The following is a 15,224-nucleotide window of genomic DNA, read 5'->3' as shown; positions in this document are numbered from 1 at the left end:
CATCGACACGATATCCAAAAATAACTTTGATTACTATCCTTTTGCTATAAAAATTTATAAAATATAATCAATATATATTTTTACATACGAAACTATATTTCAAGGTGAATCTACTTACATCACTTTCATATTTTCAAATTTAACCTCAAAAGAATATATTTATAGTCAAAGTTTAAAATATTTGATGAGCTACACACCACTGACCATCCAAAGAAAAGCTACCGTATGTTTGATGAGCTAAAGTTGAGTGTTAAACTTTAGCACCAATTAGTATTTATATTTTTACTAAAGTTTTTGAGTCTTGGTTAAAGTTTAGCCCACCACATTAGCATTCCCGTTTGGGTAGTACTAAACTTACTTTGAGGTATTAGCATATGGATCCAAACAACCCATAAGTGACGTGACATTACGGCCGGATTAGTTCCCTTCTCCCGCAGGAATCTTGAGCGAGTTAAAAATGTCGAGTATGCCAAATCCAAGCACCCTCTGTTGGCATTGCCGCCCGAGTCCGATGAGATGCGAACGCTGGCACTTCAGAGATGCTTCCTGTTGGGAACCTTGTCGCTGATACCAACATTTTTCTCGAGGGTGTCTGCTACCCCTCATAGAAAAAAAAAAAGAAAGAAAGAAAAAGGTAAACCCGTGGATCAATGTCACTGGCCGACAATGTCATCACTTTCTGCGACTGACTTCACAAAAATCAATCAAATCTATAAAGTACTACCAGTGTCAGTGTGGCAATTGGCCAGGAGAGCTCTTTGACAAACAAATCAAATCCAGCACTAGCACTGTTCAGATGGAGACCTTCGCACAAAATTTGATAAGGAGAGCTTTAGTTTGGAAAGGAGCAGAGAAATCAACGGTGGACATTGTTTGACCAATTGGACCAATATGTAGTAACCTTCTTCACTGCCTCATTTTGTAGATGATGATGAGGGCTTATCCATTCTTTAATATGTAGATGACACATCCTCTTTATAGAACATGACCTGAAGAAAGCTCACAACATGAAGCTACTGCTTTGTACCTTTGAGCAACTATCAGGACTCAAAATATACTTTCGTAAGATTGAATTTTTATGTTTTGGTGAAGCAAAAAAAAATCATGAACCAACATATATAGGGAGTTGTTTTGTTACAATCCTGGAACTTCTCCAATTATGTAGTACTAGGAATATTGGCGCGCTAACGCCGCGCCCGTAGGCCAGCTGTGTTTGGCCTGCGGCGGTTCATCCGCTGCAAAGTCAAACAGTTCAAATAACAAAAAGCAAGTTTTTTTTATGGTAGACCAAACTAATATACAGGACACATAGGTATCAAGTTGCAACAGCCATAGAGCTCAAAGATGTTGGCAAGCTATGCAATCATTCATTGTAGAGACAAAACAAAGATAGGTCAATTACAAATGTAAATAATAAAAGCACAAATAGCGGCATAAGTACGGGGTCTCTAGATCGGGCACCAGGCCATTTATAGTTGGTCGGTCTCCTCTGAACTGATACCTGAAAATGAATCAGCACTCAATTTGTCGAAGAGACAACATATTACAGCATGAGACGATATTGATACTTTTGGTACAGAGATAAAAAAATTTATGTCATTGTCTCATAATTGTAGCCATTTAGAATATTAAAGAAAACCAAGAGTACCACCTCACTTCCTAAAACCAAAGAACATGCATGGGAGCCAGCAATGAGAAGGGAAAAGGAAAGGAAAGGAAAGGAACCTTTGATCCATAGGGCCAAACTTCTAGAATGAAAGGCAAAACTAATACCACATACCAATTTCATGGCTGCACCTAAAAATCGTAAAAAAAGGAACTTGTTCATGGTTCTTGCTCATTAGGATTGCAATTCATGGGGTAAAAGTCTGCAAAGAAAGATATGTAATAAAATCCATAATGACTTAATTTAATAATCAATAAGAATAAGGCGCATAGCTGCATATGGTTGCTGCACTGTCTTGCACCTCAATCATCATTTCTTATCAATGTACAAAATAGCCAATTTATTTAGTTTGTCTCTGATGCATAGGTAGGCATAACACTAATCTGACTATGACATAAGTACATAACTACATTTCTGCAGCTCAATTCACACCACTGACTCTTAGGTGCTCCAGATAGTCCATGTAAAAATAAGACCTAGAAATGGATAAGAGGTTATTAAACAAAAATTCAGTGTACAAAATTACTGGCAGTCAAATTGGTATAATGTTGGTAATGCTGTACTCAGCAGGCCACCATGAATATTAATCACTGATTGTAGAAACAACACCATGAAGGGAGGCTCAAACATTACTTAGCAAAAGGGGTGTCACAAAATTTAGTGTGTCCTCACGACAGTACAGTGGATAACCCAGCCGGTAGCTCCATGCTCTAACATACCTGCACAACTGAATTGGCAAGCTACAGATTATAATCAGCACATACCCCAATGGTACTCAGCATATTCTTAGATGCGATGTACAGAGGTGAGAGGTTCATGACATGTTCATCTAGAAGCTCAAAGCATAACCCATATTAATCAGAAGATATCTTAATCAGCTTGCTCTTTGAGTTCCGAGATGTACAGCAAGGTTCATACAGAAGCATATTTATGTATCAGATATAATCAGTAAAGCCATTAGCTAGTCCATCTAGCAATTTGGTATTGACGGATGATTGCTACGTCCAAGGGGAAGACCACACCTCAAAAATATAAAGGGAAAGATTCATGTGTTTATACGAAATCATCCCAAACTAATTTGTAAGAATCATCTCAAACTAATTTGTAAGAAAAGAGAGAATTAAGATATGTCTTAGTCTGCTAGTGGGAGAGGGAGAGGGGGAGACCGAACATTGGACAGGCAAGCAGAACACCGGAGCAAGGGGCCGCCGGGAAGGTGTTGTGGGAAGAGACGGAGTGTCGGACCACCGTCATCCATATCCACCTTGAGCATTAGGCCGCTGCCACCAGGAAAACCAGATCTGATGTCGACATTTACGGCAACCAGGATTAGGGTGAGAGCATGGCCTTGAACTCAACAGGGATGGCGGCTTGAGGGTACTTACTCGCTACGGAGAGGTGAGCGAGGAGGAGCATCCAACCTCCATGGCCAGCAACACATGAGCCTGCATACGAAGGACGGGATCTGGGTCTGGGGATGGGGTGCGCGGAGAGAGACCGAGGGTGCCGTGCGACACTCCAAGCAGGGGAACCACCACGCCGAAATCCAGCTTCACGGGCTGCCGGGGACAGCGCGGGCGCGGAGAAGAAGGCATGGAGGGGCGGCACGGAACATGAATGAAAGGGTGAGCATCAAATCTAAGAACGGCCGCGCAATCTAAATGACTTAATCACCGAGATCTGGAACATACCGCAAGGCCGGAGCGAAGAGAAGGAATCGCGGCGGGAATCGGAGCGGTCGGAGTAGGGCTGCGGCTGCGGCGGCGGCGGGCTGGACCCCCCCTTGAAAAACCCTAAACCGCCTCCACAAGAGGACGGCGAAAACGAAAAGGGGCGGAGGGAGAAGCGGCGGCGGCCCACGACGCCATGGTAAGCGGAACCCTCTCGGACCCAGCAAGGGGAGACGGTGTGGGAGTCTCGGCGCAGGGGTTTCGTGGAACCGTTTTTGGAAGACCGCTGCAGCGGACGACGACTGCCCCCACACGACAGCGACGCTCCGCGGCGGGCCGGCGCAGACGCCCCCGTGAAGCGGTTGCTGGAAGGTCGCGGCATTAACCGACCCTGTTGAGGGCCCGCGGTAGGGGACGGCAACGAATTCAGGAACCGCGTCGGGCGTCTCTCGCCACGCGTCAGTCCGCGGACGCACAATCTCTCCAAGGGGCTAAACTCCAGGGTGTATAGTATATACAATATTTGGGTATCCGATACATTACAGGAAACTACCAAATGTTGAGCGCTTTGAGAAGCATCTAAGCACTTGGAAGGGTAAAAATTTGTCAACAGCTGCAAGACTGATTGTGATTAACTCAGTACTCGGTAGCCTACCTATGTACATGATATCCTTCTTGCAATATAAAGGGCGTTCTCAAAAAACTAGACTACTTCATGTCTCGATTCTAGCACTGTTAAGTCTGTAACGATCATACAAGAAAATACTATTTGACCAAATGGAATATCCTGTGTCAACTAAAAGAATAAGGGAGACTAGAGATTCACAACCTGGATATTAAAAAGATAGCGTTGCTCAGTAAATGGCTTTATCACCTACTAACAATAGATGGAACATGGCAATAGATTTTACGGAATAGGTATTTAAGACCAAAACCACTAGCTCAAGCACAATGGAAAACGGCAACTCTCATTTCTAGGCCAGCCTTATAAACGTCAAACGAGATTTTTTATGGTAGGGAACTTCTCCGTGCAAACTATGTAAACTTCAATCTGGACCATCGGAGAAGTTTGTATAGTTTGCACAGAGAGGTTGGTTTACACCTGATGCGTTCCCTTTATGATATGGGACATTCATTATTAAGAATGGGTCACAAATATCTGGGAAGATAGGTGGCTGGACAGACTCCGGACGAACTGGCGAGACAGACCAAGGTCGTCACCCAGCCCGTGGAGTGCCCTGCTATCTGATTGGAGCCTATATCACTTGCACCATTCCCGTCACGGCCAATTTCCTTGATCACAATTATGTTTTTATTCACATAATGAAGACGCAGTGAAATCTGATCATCTGAACCAAAAGGACTCATAACGTCAACAGCCAGTCCGGCGTAATCAACAAGAGTAACTGCCTAGAGCAAACCAGGTGAGTGGTCAGCTTATGTGGCTTTGAACATGAATATATAAGTCAGAAGGGAGTTTGAACAGGGTAAAAAAGACGAGGTAGAAAATTACTAATCTACAAGGTACAGGAGAATAAAGAATAAAACAACGACAAATCATGTCTTTATCCTAGACATAATAAAAGCTCCTAGAAGAGGCCCTCCAGGCATATCTCCTGAGTGCAGAGCAGATATTTCCTGTCAACTCTCAACGAGGCGTGTATTCGACGACCTTGTGGACCTGATTTGGATGGAGGTCATGGATGATGTTCATCCTCATGAGAAGAGGTCGTGTTTCCATGAGCTGATTGAGTTGGATGGCTGTATTTCTTGAAGACCCGCTCTTGGTTTTCCCTCCACCACTCTTCAGCCTGATTCTCCGCGAATCTCCTCTTGCTGTAAGGACAGAGGTTTCAATAGACAGTAAAATTTAGGTGTTAATTCAAAATTTAAGAATGTCTTTATTCCACTGAAGGGGGGGAAAGTTACCTGAATCGGACCCGCTTGAATACTTTGGTGCCATCTTTCAGCTGGATAAGTGTCACATAGACGCCAGGTTCAAACTGCTCAATTAATTGCACTTCTCCGTGGGTACCATGCTTTGGGGCAACATCACCGTGGGCCTTTGCACTGTTTTCCATGAAGCGATGGGATGGAGATTCGCTAGTGATGGAAATGGCAGAGCCACTAGCAGGTCTGCCATCCTGTGACATTGTCAAGTAACCTGCACCGCCTGACTTATGACTGGCCAAATCATATCTTCCGCTTCCGCCACTAGACAGGTGAAGATGATCACGTTCCATTGTATTCATGAGCTCTGACGGATGGCTTGATTGTTCCTTCAGGAGTGAATGCGTCTGAACTTGCAAAGCTTTTATGCTGTTGACAGCATCACTGGGCAGTTTATCCACAAGACCCTTGAGCTGCACAATAGTGGTAGATTAAGATGTATGTACACAGTAACATAAAACAGGTGATAGATTTATTCATCAAATGTGGATGATTACCTTTACATCCAATTACTAAAAAAGGTGATTCCATGAATGGAAACACTATCTTTCAGGTCAGAGCATATTATGTAAATCCATAATATCAAGGATACAAAACACAAGCTTATGAAAATAAATGGAAATCTTAACAGTACCTCATTGTCTAGAAATTTAACAAACTCCACGGCAGCGTTACGTTTGGTGGATTCTTCAGCAGCCAGAAAGGCAACTGATTTAGCTTTTTTATCTGATTTCTGAAGCTGCTCATGTTGGGCTTCACACTTTTGTTTCAAATCGTCAACCTGTGTTGAAAACACAATACTTAAAGAAAGCATCTTCCTGTGACAAAGTAGAAAGTAAAATACAGCACTGTGGTTACCTGAGATTGCAACTTCTGAAGTTCTTGATTCAGCAACTCATTTGACTTCTGCAAGTGATCAAAATCAACTTTAGAGCTCTGTGGAATAGCAGCAGCAGGAGGTGATTTTGTTTTCTTTGTGTATGGAGATGGAGGTGCTAAAGAAAATGCTGGCATTGCAGGTGACATAGCTAGCGCTGGTGACATTCCCATGGGTTGAAGCGCACCAAATTGGGCAGCAAAGCCAAGCTGTAGTATAGCCGAAGCTTGAGATGCCTTCATGATCGACTCTGCAGCTTTCGCATCACTCTTAGCTGATTTTACCTCCATACACTTGACTGGTTCCGCTGACGGTGTTGCTACAAGCTTGGAAGGCCTTATTTCTGGCTTTTCTCTGCTATCAATAGAGCGACGAGTAGGAGCATTTCTTTTGCTGACATTGTTGATGTTGGTATCTGCATTCTTCAGTTTGAGGAAACATGAATCACATACACGATGTGGCTTGCCAGGAGTTGGTGCCAAAGCAGCCTTGAGCACTTTTCTTGAACTACAAGCATGACAGTGTACTAGCCCACAGTTGTAGCAATTATGTCGCTTTCTTGTGAAACCAAATGCTTGCCTACAACCTGTGCAAACTGACTGATCTGCACCTGACACCCACTTATGTATGCAAATACATGTTGTGAAGTTTGAACCACATGATATACTTTTGACATGTCGATCTTTAAGTGCTTCAACGATGGTTGGTGTCTTTTTGTCATTGATGTCACCATGACCAAGTCTTCCATTGGCCCCCATGCCCCATGTGTATACTTCGCTTCGTGACGTTAAAACTGCAACATGGGAAGCTCCACACGATATCTCCTCAACTAACTCATTACCTAGTTTATCTTTGACTAAACAAGGCTGTTTACCATCAGATTTTGGATTTCCGAGCTGACCATTGTCAGCACTACCCATGGTATACACATGACCAGATGTAGCAAGGGCAACAGTCATGTTTTGTCCACAGGCGAGCTGATGAAAATTGTGCTCAAGAAGAGCTTGAACACAGGTAGGAATCAGCCTAGCTTCTTTGTCACCGTGTCCAAGACGATTCTTATCCCCGTCACCCCAGGTATACAGCTTCTTAGACACCACATTCATGCCTGTCTGAACAGTAGCCTCCACGATTGCTGCAGAATGCCAGACTCCACATGCAACTTTGACCGTTCTAAATCCATTCAAGGCTTCTACTTCTTTTGGGTATGCAACACTTTCACGGTTTCCATGCCCAAGAACTCCAAATGTTCCATCACCAAATGTGTGAACTTTTCCACTCGATGTGATCAGAGCTGAATGCCACGAGCCACATGCAACAGATAATACTTGAAGCCCCTCTAAGGGCCCCGAGACACGTTTTGGAAGCCAATGGCTAACTCCAGTGTCATATCCAAGCAATCCAGCATGGTATGAACCATCTCCCCAATTAAACAGATCACCGGAAGCAGATATAGCACAGGTATGGAATTCTCCACATGAAATAAAATCAACTATGGTCACAGATATTGACTCAACAAGCTTGGGACGACTTATATCTGCATCAGTTCCATGACCAAGGCGCCCACCAACTTCCTCACCCCATGTAAACACCTCCCCTTGTCTGGTAGTAAGAGCAACATGCCTTGAACCACATACTATCTGATTAACATCTAAGACAACATCTGATTCTAAAGGTTTGGGAATCAAAACATCTACTTTTGAGCATGATGAGCTTGTGTTTCCATCTGATGTGGCCACATCAGTCCATACTTCACCCCATACATAAACATCACCAAGGGACTCTATGTCATCTGTTCCAGAACCCTGACTGGAAGAACTAGGGGCACTGGAAATACTAAGTCGAGTACTATCCGCACCACTTGTCCTTATCATATTTGCACGATCAGATCCAGCATCTGATCTTCTTAAGCTAAAAGAATCGGTTTTGCAGTAACCAGCAGTGTGAAAACTACGTGAAATACTTGAAGCAATATCTAGTGTTGAATCATATGAATAACTATCCTGATAATATGATACTTCCTGCAAAGAAAAAGAACATATTAGATCACAAGGTACCACGTTTCATAATCAAAGAGAATTGCAAATCGCCAGCTAAAAAGAATAGGGTTAGTATTGATAGCTACAGGGTTGAAACTTGAAAGTGAAAGGGGACGCTCATTCTTCAGAGGAAAATGTATTTTAACATAGAGGTGACTATCAATATTGAAACTTTGTGCTTCAAACATGCAACTATTTTATTTTCACTAAAAAATCATCTCCAAGTGTAACTACGGGTAACACAGTATATGAACTGAACATCAAATGCGTCTTCCAAATAACATAACAACATCCAAAATTGACATAGCGAAATTAAACCATAAGTCAAACTGCTTACAGAAGAAACAGTAATTTTTTTTTACAAACTCACATCGGAAAACGATACTCTATCCTTGTGCTCATCAACAGAACTTTTACGGCATGAACTTATTAACCCCTCAAGTGCTGAAAACCACACTTCAACTTCAGCTTGATCCTTGCAAATCTACAGAATAGTAGAAATTCACGCTACATTTGTTATCTTTATACCATAAATCATAGTTTTAATCTATCAATAATTCCAAATGCAAAGCATTTGCACCAATCAATGGTTAGAAGCTCACAAAATTATCTTTACCAGATCAAGGGAACGTTGCCCGTTCTTGTATATGAGGGAAAATGACAGATAGTCTTTCTCAGGGCGTAAAAACCTCCTAAAAACAGCCTGATCAAGAGTTAAACATATTAGGCCCATGGTATAACTGAGATTTAAATGTTCATGCCCTGAAGGAAAATGTAAGCTAAATTTTAATATAATGACTATTGCACTTTACAAGCTCCTCTAACCATAGCTGCCGTTGTTAAGGCTATATATATATATATATATATATATATATATATATATATATATATATATATATATATATATATATATATATATATATATATATATATATATGCTAGCAAGCAAAATCTTGACATTTGACTCAGATAATAGTAAACTTACAGTTCTCTGTCCGGGAATAACTTTAGAGACAGACGAGAGTCGGAGAAACTTCTCCCTGTTGCGAGAGTACCAAATTAATGTTGTTTCGTCCTGTAACAAGAAATGTGAAACAATGAGTATCATGAAACAGCATTCCCATGTCAGGCAATTGGCACATGCATATGACTGTAAATATAATCCCTCAATCATATTGGTAATCAGATTTTACAGATACAAATCTCATAAATGTGAACACCAGTGTCAGCTTGTGAAGGTTATTAATATATGTAATATTGAAAGAAACATATACATTGAAATAAAAATAAGAGAATAAACACTTTACTCATCCGTTAACAGCATAAATAATATTATAGCATCCACATTAACAAATAGCACATCGTTGCTTTTAGTTTAGCATTTCCTACTTCTGCTATTTTCCCTTGACCTTGTTTCACTTCAGAATGTCTCAAATAATTCAGTCTAAGAATAAGTTGTGCGCTCAAGACAAACAAAAACATTTCAAGATCAAAGGAATGTGCTTATGAACTTACACTAGAAATTCTGAAAGTACGGATCTTGGGTTTCCCTTTCCGGCTATACTTGATAAGCTTGCTACCTTTCTTTAGAGTAATAAGGGCCTTCAGAAAAATGAAACATAAATGTAGTATCACAGAAGTTTTGACACATATGCAATTAAAAATAAAGCGAAATGAATTATCATATTTATGCCTATAGCCGCACATTTTCATCTGGTGTCATCTAAACAGCTACAAGTCAACATCCTATTTCCAGCTCTTTTCATCCACAACTGCAACAAAAAAGACAAAAAAAATGTAAACTTTTGAGATGTCAGTATCAATGGGTCACATGAATATATTCTTCACTTTTCAGAAACAGAAGTTGGCATCAAATGATTTGGCAATTAAAAAAAATACCAAAAAGCCCAAGACAGAATCCAAAGATGGAAAAATAGTGTCATTCCCTGAACTATAGATTGGACCATAAGAACCCCACCAAACTTTTGTGCTGACAATCTAGCGTTTGCAAATTGCAATAGCATTAACCCCCAGACATTCACCATTACAACACTAGCCGCTCGTGGCGTGAAAACTAATAGCTAATCCATCTTAACATGGCCAAAAAATGGTGGAGCATCGGAGGGACATGTCTCATGCTCACAGATTGGATTAGGTGGTAACGTTCACTCATAACTATTACGAAAATCAAATTTTTAACTTGAATTGGTGTTAGCTTGGCGGACTGCAAATCCGAAATGCATGCGATTTAGGAAACAAATAGCACGAAAAAACTACAATCTAGACCCAATCAGGGCACCGGCCACAAAATTTCCTGTTGAGATGAACAAAAGAAACAAGAGGGGATGGAGGATCGACCTTTATACCATTACCAAATCCAAGTTGGGAACGATTTCCAATCCTTTCCACCTCGATGGAGAGCAAAACCGTTCAGAGGACCAGCGACAGCGTCGGATGCATTAGCGAGGAGATTATTAGGCGTCGGGCCGCCGCCGCATTCAACGGAGGCGGCAATGGCTGGACGTGAACGTGAATGCTGCAACGCCCGTCCCTTACGCGACGATGGACGCCGGATGCCGCCCCCGACGCGCGGCGGAGGTAGGCCGCGGGCGCGATGGTTCTCCGCGTGACGGCAGATTGCTGCGGCGGAAAACGAACGATTGGCTAAGGACGAGCCTGGACGGCGCGGGCAATCAAAACCGGGGTGAAATGTCGAATCGATCGGAGGCTCACCGATCAGATGTCCGGCCGGGCATCCGCTGGGGAGAAGAGATGTCGTCCGGTGACCGTGGGGAGGATGGGACGATCTCTCTGATGGAGACGAGAATAGCGGCTGGTTTCGTGGGCGGAGGAGCGAGAGGCAGACGGAGAGAGAGAGAGACCAGTGCGAGCGTCGCGACACGGGAGGGAGGGGAGTATTTTTTTTCTCCGGGAAAATTTGACAAAAATGGGTCGGTCAGTGCCGGATTGCCGGGTACATTAACGCAACGGTCCTACGTGGACTGCTTTTGACACCGTGGAGGCCAGCCCGATCGGTCTCGCCGCATTCCACGAAGCGGCCGACGCTTCGAGCTGGTCTCTCTCTCGCTCTCTTGATCCCCGTGGATGCGGGGCGCTCGGGAGCACGGCGACCTCGGACACGGGCGCGTGGAGCAGCTAGCTTCCCCTGCTCCAGATTGCAGACCTCCGTCTGGCGAGGCCCCTTGTCCGGCAGGGTGACAGGCAGCGGCCGCGGACCGAGCTGCGAGCTTGCCGTCTAAGGGCGTCCGCAGTGGAATGGCGAGTTGCGCTGCCGACTTGGAGGCAGGGTTTACTTTTTCGGCAAAATTTGGTAAAAATTTCGTTTCCGTTAATAGCCGGGAAGTGAAATTTCAGTTTTTTTCAGTATTTTTCGTTTTGAATTTGTAAAATTCAAAAAAAATTGTAAAAAATTGGGAAAAATATGATAAAAAACTAGGTGTTTTTCTGAGCTTATTGGTGTCATGCATGATCAAAAACATGGAGATTTAGTCAGTCAAATAAATTTTTTTCCGCAGGTAGTAGAGCAGCTCGGTGCGGCGTCGTGACAACTCGAAAAACTTTGAACACGAAAGTTGTTCGTCATTTAAAACTCTACAATATTGGTTTTGGGCAAAAGTTCATTTAACCCACGGTTTACAATTTATAACCAATTCACATGAATTGATAACCAATTCAAATCATGTTTGTCCTAGATTTAAAACAACTTTCAATTAGCTCAACCAATATCCCTGAAATTTTATAGACATATCCGCAATAAAAAGAATAATAAAAGTCTAGTTGAGGCCTAAGAGAGAAAATGGAAGTTGTCACATGAAATGACAAGACTTTTAATTGGTAGTTTTTGAAATAATTAAATAACTTTCAAACCATTGCTCAAATGAAAAAGTTCCTGAAACAAAAGTTGTAGATCTCGAAAAACTGAACAAAGTTGGTATTCAAAAGTTTTTCATTTGACCTCGAGAACAGTAGGAAAATCACAACTGACATCATTTTCCGGTCGAAAATCACCGAATTTCGGTCGAAATCACCGAAATTTCGGTCGGAATTCATCGGAATTTCGTTTTTGAATTTGAATTCTCTTTCCGTTCGGAATTAGTGAAATTTGACGAAATTTCGTTTCCGGCAATTGGCGGGATTCGGTAAAAAAACGAAAAGGTAAACCCTGCTTGGAGGAAAGAGAGAGGAGAGCGGCAAGTGTTGGGAAGAGCGCGCGTGAGAGCGAGTTCCCTCGGCGATTGTGTGAGCTAGCGGCGAACAAGGCACTAGCGAGTACTGTTTGGCTACTGTTCATCAATTAAAAAATGAAATCGCCAGTCAAATCGTCGCCCACTGCGGATGCCTAAGGCCCCGTTTATTTCCCAAAAATTTCAACGGTACCCGTCACATTAAATTTTTGGACACATGCACAGAACACTAAATGTAATTGAAAAAAATAACTAATGACACAGTCTAACTGATTAGCACGAGATGAATCTTTTAAACTTAATTAGTTTATAATTGAACATTATTTGCCAAATAACAACAAAAATGCTACAGTGTCAAAACCCAAATATTTTCGCGAACTAAACGGGACCTAAACGAGACCACCTCGCAGGCCGGCATCTTACACACTGGGTTTGTGGCTCTCCCTACCGGGGCGTATAGTTGGCCAAATGGGCCGGGTCTGGCACTAGCACGGGCTGAAAAAAGCACAGCTCTAGAATGGCCCGGCCCATGACCGAGCGGGCTAGTGCCAGGCCTGTGCTGTGCCTGGGTCGCATTCGCGGCACGCGGCCCGAGCACGAGCACGGCCCGCTTAATGGGCCGGCACGGGAAGGCACGAAAAAGGCCTGGTAAGATAAGTTCACAGCCCGCCTATACACACAAACACACAACCCAGTAGCCCACATTCCACTCCCTCCTTTCTCTCCACCAGCATCGCTAACCCTTCATGCACCGCCGCCGCTTCTGCCGCTCCCCCGCGCGCCTGGCTTGCCTCCGCGCGCCCACATCCGCCACCACTTTCGACCGTTGCCGCCGTCGCCATCATCCCCACCTCCCCGGCCGCAGTCGCCGTCATCCCCACCTCCTCGGCCATCGCCGTTGTCCCTGTCTCCCCGGCCGCCGCCGTCACCCCTCCGACTGCTACTACTGTGCTGTCGTGCCTAGGGGCACGGCACCGGCACGCCAACGCCCTCGTAGGGCCGTGCTTGGGCCGGGATGCCCGCACGGTGCCACTACGCGGCACAGCACGGCAGTGCCTCCGTGCCCCGCCGTGCTAGGGCCATGCCGTGCCCGGGCGGCCCGTTTGGCCATGTATACCGGGGCACTGGTCGCCCCATGTCCACTGTCTAAGCGAGTTGCAACGTTACGATACACAGTTTTAAAAGTCAACCTGGCACAACACGAAACAACAACTATATCCCGAAACAAAACTGCACTACCAACATGTTGATACTCAGGAGGAAGGGTATTCGGATGGATGTGTTTTCCTTCTGTTCCACCCCTGCACCAACCACAGATACGGACAGCTAGTGGCATCTCTCACTCCCCTAGAAAACACCCATCGCCCTCCTCTTTCTTCCTGAATCCCAGCGCGCGCCGGCACACCCAGCTGACTGATCAGTTCGGTTTTGATCAGGCGAGCAACGGCGCAGACGATTCGCTGCCCTTCCATTTCCTGCTGTAGTAAGCGTACAGCACCAGCTGCATTGCTCCCAGGACGACTCCGATGACATTGGGGAGCTGAAATCGAATTCAAAACTCAAAATTTGTTCAAATCCATAGAGAAGTGTATGCTGCCGTCAGTTCGCGGAAGCGCAAGCTGAAACGAGGATGGAGCGCTCACGTATATGAAGAAATCGAGCAGCAGAAGCCCGTACATTGCGAAGGAGGCGCTCATCAGGAAGGTGGAGAGGGACAGGTAGAAGGGCATGAACTCCACGCACTCGGTCCGGATCACCAAACCCTGAACAACCAGGACGCAATAAAATCCGTGAGAGTGATCACACTGCGGTTTCGTCGAGCAGCAGGGAGTTAAACGAGCAGCCTAGGAGACCGTACCATGACGGCCAGTGGGGAGGCGAACATGGAGATCAGAGACGCCATGCTCACGCAGCCAACGAACAGCTGCCGAGCCGGCTGTTCGAAGAAGGCGATGCTCGCGTGCGCGATGACCGCGAACACGAAGGCTTCGAGCGCCAGGAGCCCCACGATCTTGAGCTGTGGGGAGGGGGCGGGGAAACTAGGTCATCTCCTGCGGAAATGGAGAAGGAAACAAGCTTTCGAAGACAGAGTTGTTGGGCCCGTCATCTTACCCGCGTCCTGGTGCTGTCGGCGTAGAGGACGAAGAGCGAAATGTAGGCGAGCTGGAACAGCGCGCCGGTGCCGTTGACGGTGGCGACGAGGGCCCTGCCGCCGTCGGAGACCCAGGGGAGGCCGTACCAGAGGCAGATGCAGCAGTTGAGGAGGGACAGCAGGTAGGGCAGCCCATCGAAGCGCTCCGTCGACTTGGCCTTCACCACCCTTTTGAACGTCGGCCTGGCACGCCACGGGAGAACAGCGAAGCCGCGATCAGGCCAGGGAAAGCAGCAGAGCAGCAGAAGGGGAGAAAAGACAGAGGAAAATTCAGTATGCTAGCTTACACCGGCGACAGGAAGAGGGCGAGCGCGAAGATGTTGCCTGCAATGGCGACCGGAATCGAAGAGCCTCAGTTACCCAACCTCTCGAAAACAATTGAGAATTTTCGGAAGCAGAGAGGCGAGGAAGGAGGAGGGGGAGGAGAGTACCAGCAAGGCCGGCGGCGAAGCAGGAGATACCATACAGGGAGCTCATGAATGCGCCTCCGTCCGTCCTCCGCTTTTTGCCCCCCACCAGCTCAGCTCTCCTCGTGCCAAAAATCTGGGGCTCTCATATAGGTAGGAGCCCGGGGCCAAAAATCAGTGAGCTGCGAGCGCCACCAACAACAACACTACAGTCTACAACCACCCGTTGTTGAAGTGAACTGTCGGGTTTAAATCAGT

The 15,224-nt window shown here is 45.1% G+C and overlaps 2 protein-coding genes and 1 long non-coding RNA gene across 4 annotated transcripts; all 3 read right to left on the bottom strand.

The window, feature by feature from the left end:
- Positions 1-1,257: 1,257 nt before the first annotated feature.
- LOC120707741 lies at positions 1,258-3,441 on the bottom strand. 2 transcript variants are annotated; one of them, XR_005689078.1, is made up of 5 exons: positions 3,358-3,441; positions 3,052-3,216; positions 2,838-2,967; positions 2,300-2,393; positions 1,258-2,142 (listed from the first exon to the last, which is right to left on the bottom strand). It is a non-coding gene; the product is annotated as an uncharacterized LOC120707741 (long non-coding RNA). The 2 variants fall into 2 exon arrangements; XR_005689079.1 differs by having other exon boundaries at positions 3,052-3,225; positions 3,358-3,438.
- A 1,245-nt stretch (positions 3,442-4,686) lies between these two features.
- LOC120707740 (PH, RCC1 and FYVE domains-containing protein 1-like) lies at positions 4,687-11,077 on the bottom strand. The gene is made up of 11 exons (XM_039992740.1): positions 10,936-11,077; positions 10,561-10,842; positions 9,908-9,974; positions 9,718-9,804; positions 9,188-9,277; positions 8,819-8,905; positions 8,573-8,686; positions 6,145-8,184; positions 5,921-6,067; positions 5,266-5,699; positions 4,687-5,172 (listed from the first exon to the last, which is right to left on the bottom strand). The coding sequence occupies exons 3-11, from the start codon at positions 9,923-9,925 to the stop codon at positions 5,034-5,036; spliced, it is 3,156 nt and encodes a 1,051-aa protein (XP_039848674.1). The 5' UTR covers positions 9,926-9,974; positions 10,561-10,842; positions 10,936-11,077; the 3' UTR covers positions 4,687-5,033.
- A 2,477-nt stretch (positions 11,078-13,554) lies between these two features.
- On the bottom strand, positions 13,555-15,186 carry LOC120707739 (bidirectional sugar transporter SWEET2b-like). Its single transcript, XM_039992738.1, has 6 exons — positions 14,991-15,186; positions 14,847-14,883; positions 14,520-14,742; positions 14,266-14,424; positions 14,051-14,170; positions 13,555-13,947 (listed from the first exon to the last, which is right to left on the bottom strand). Exons 1-6 carry the CDS (start codon positions 15,034-15,036, stop codon positions 13,840-13,842), a joined length of 693 nt encoding a protein of 230 aa, XP_039848672.1. The 5' UTR covers positions 15,037-15,186; the 3' UTR covers positions 13,555-13,839.
- Positions 15,187-15,224: the final 38 nt, after the last annotated feature.

Source organism: Panicum virgatum, chromosome 5K (assembly GCF_016808335.1).
Source record: "Panicum virgatum strain AP13 chromosome 5K, P.virgatum_v5, whole genome shotgun sequence".
In the NCBI taxonomy this organism is placed as follows: domain Eukaryota; kingdom Viridiplantae; phylum Streptophyta; class Magnoliopsida; order Poales; family Poaceae; genus Panicum; species Panicum virgatum.
This window is presented reverse-complemented; position numbering and strand designations above follow the sequence as displayed.

Bases quoted from the DNA above. Each gene is read 5' to 3' on its own strand.
- LOC120707740 (XM_039992740.1), bottom strand. The intron at 9,278-9,717 runs GTAAGTTCATAA...TTCTTGTTACAG, and splicing joins GTACTTTCAGAATTTCTAGT to GACGAAACAACATTAATTTG. The intron at 6,068-6,144 runs GTAACCACAGTG...TTTTCAACACAG, and splicing joins TTCAGAAGTTGCAATCTCAG to GTTGACGATTTGAAACAAAA.
- LOC120707739 (XM_039992738.1), bottom strand. From the start codon at position 15,036: ATGAGCTCCCTGTATGGTATCTCCTGCTTCGCCGCCGGCCTTGCTG. The intron at 14,884-14,990 runs GTACTCTCCTCC...TCGCCATTGCAG, and splicing joins CTTCGCCGCCGGCCTTGCTG to GCAACATCTTCGCGCTCGCC. The intron at 14,171-14,265 runs GTACGGTCTCCT...CTGGTTGTTCAG, and splicing joins CCTCCCCACTGGCCGTCATG to GGTTTGGTGATCCGGACCGA.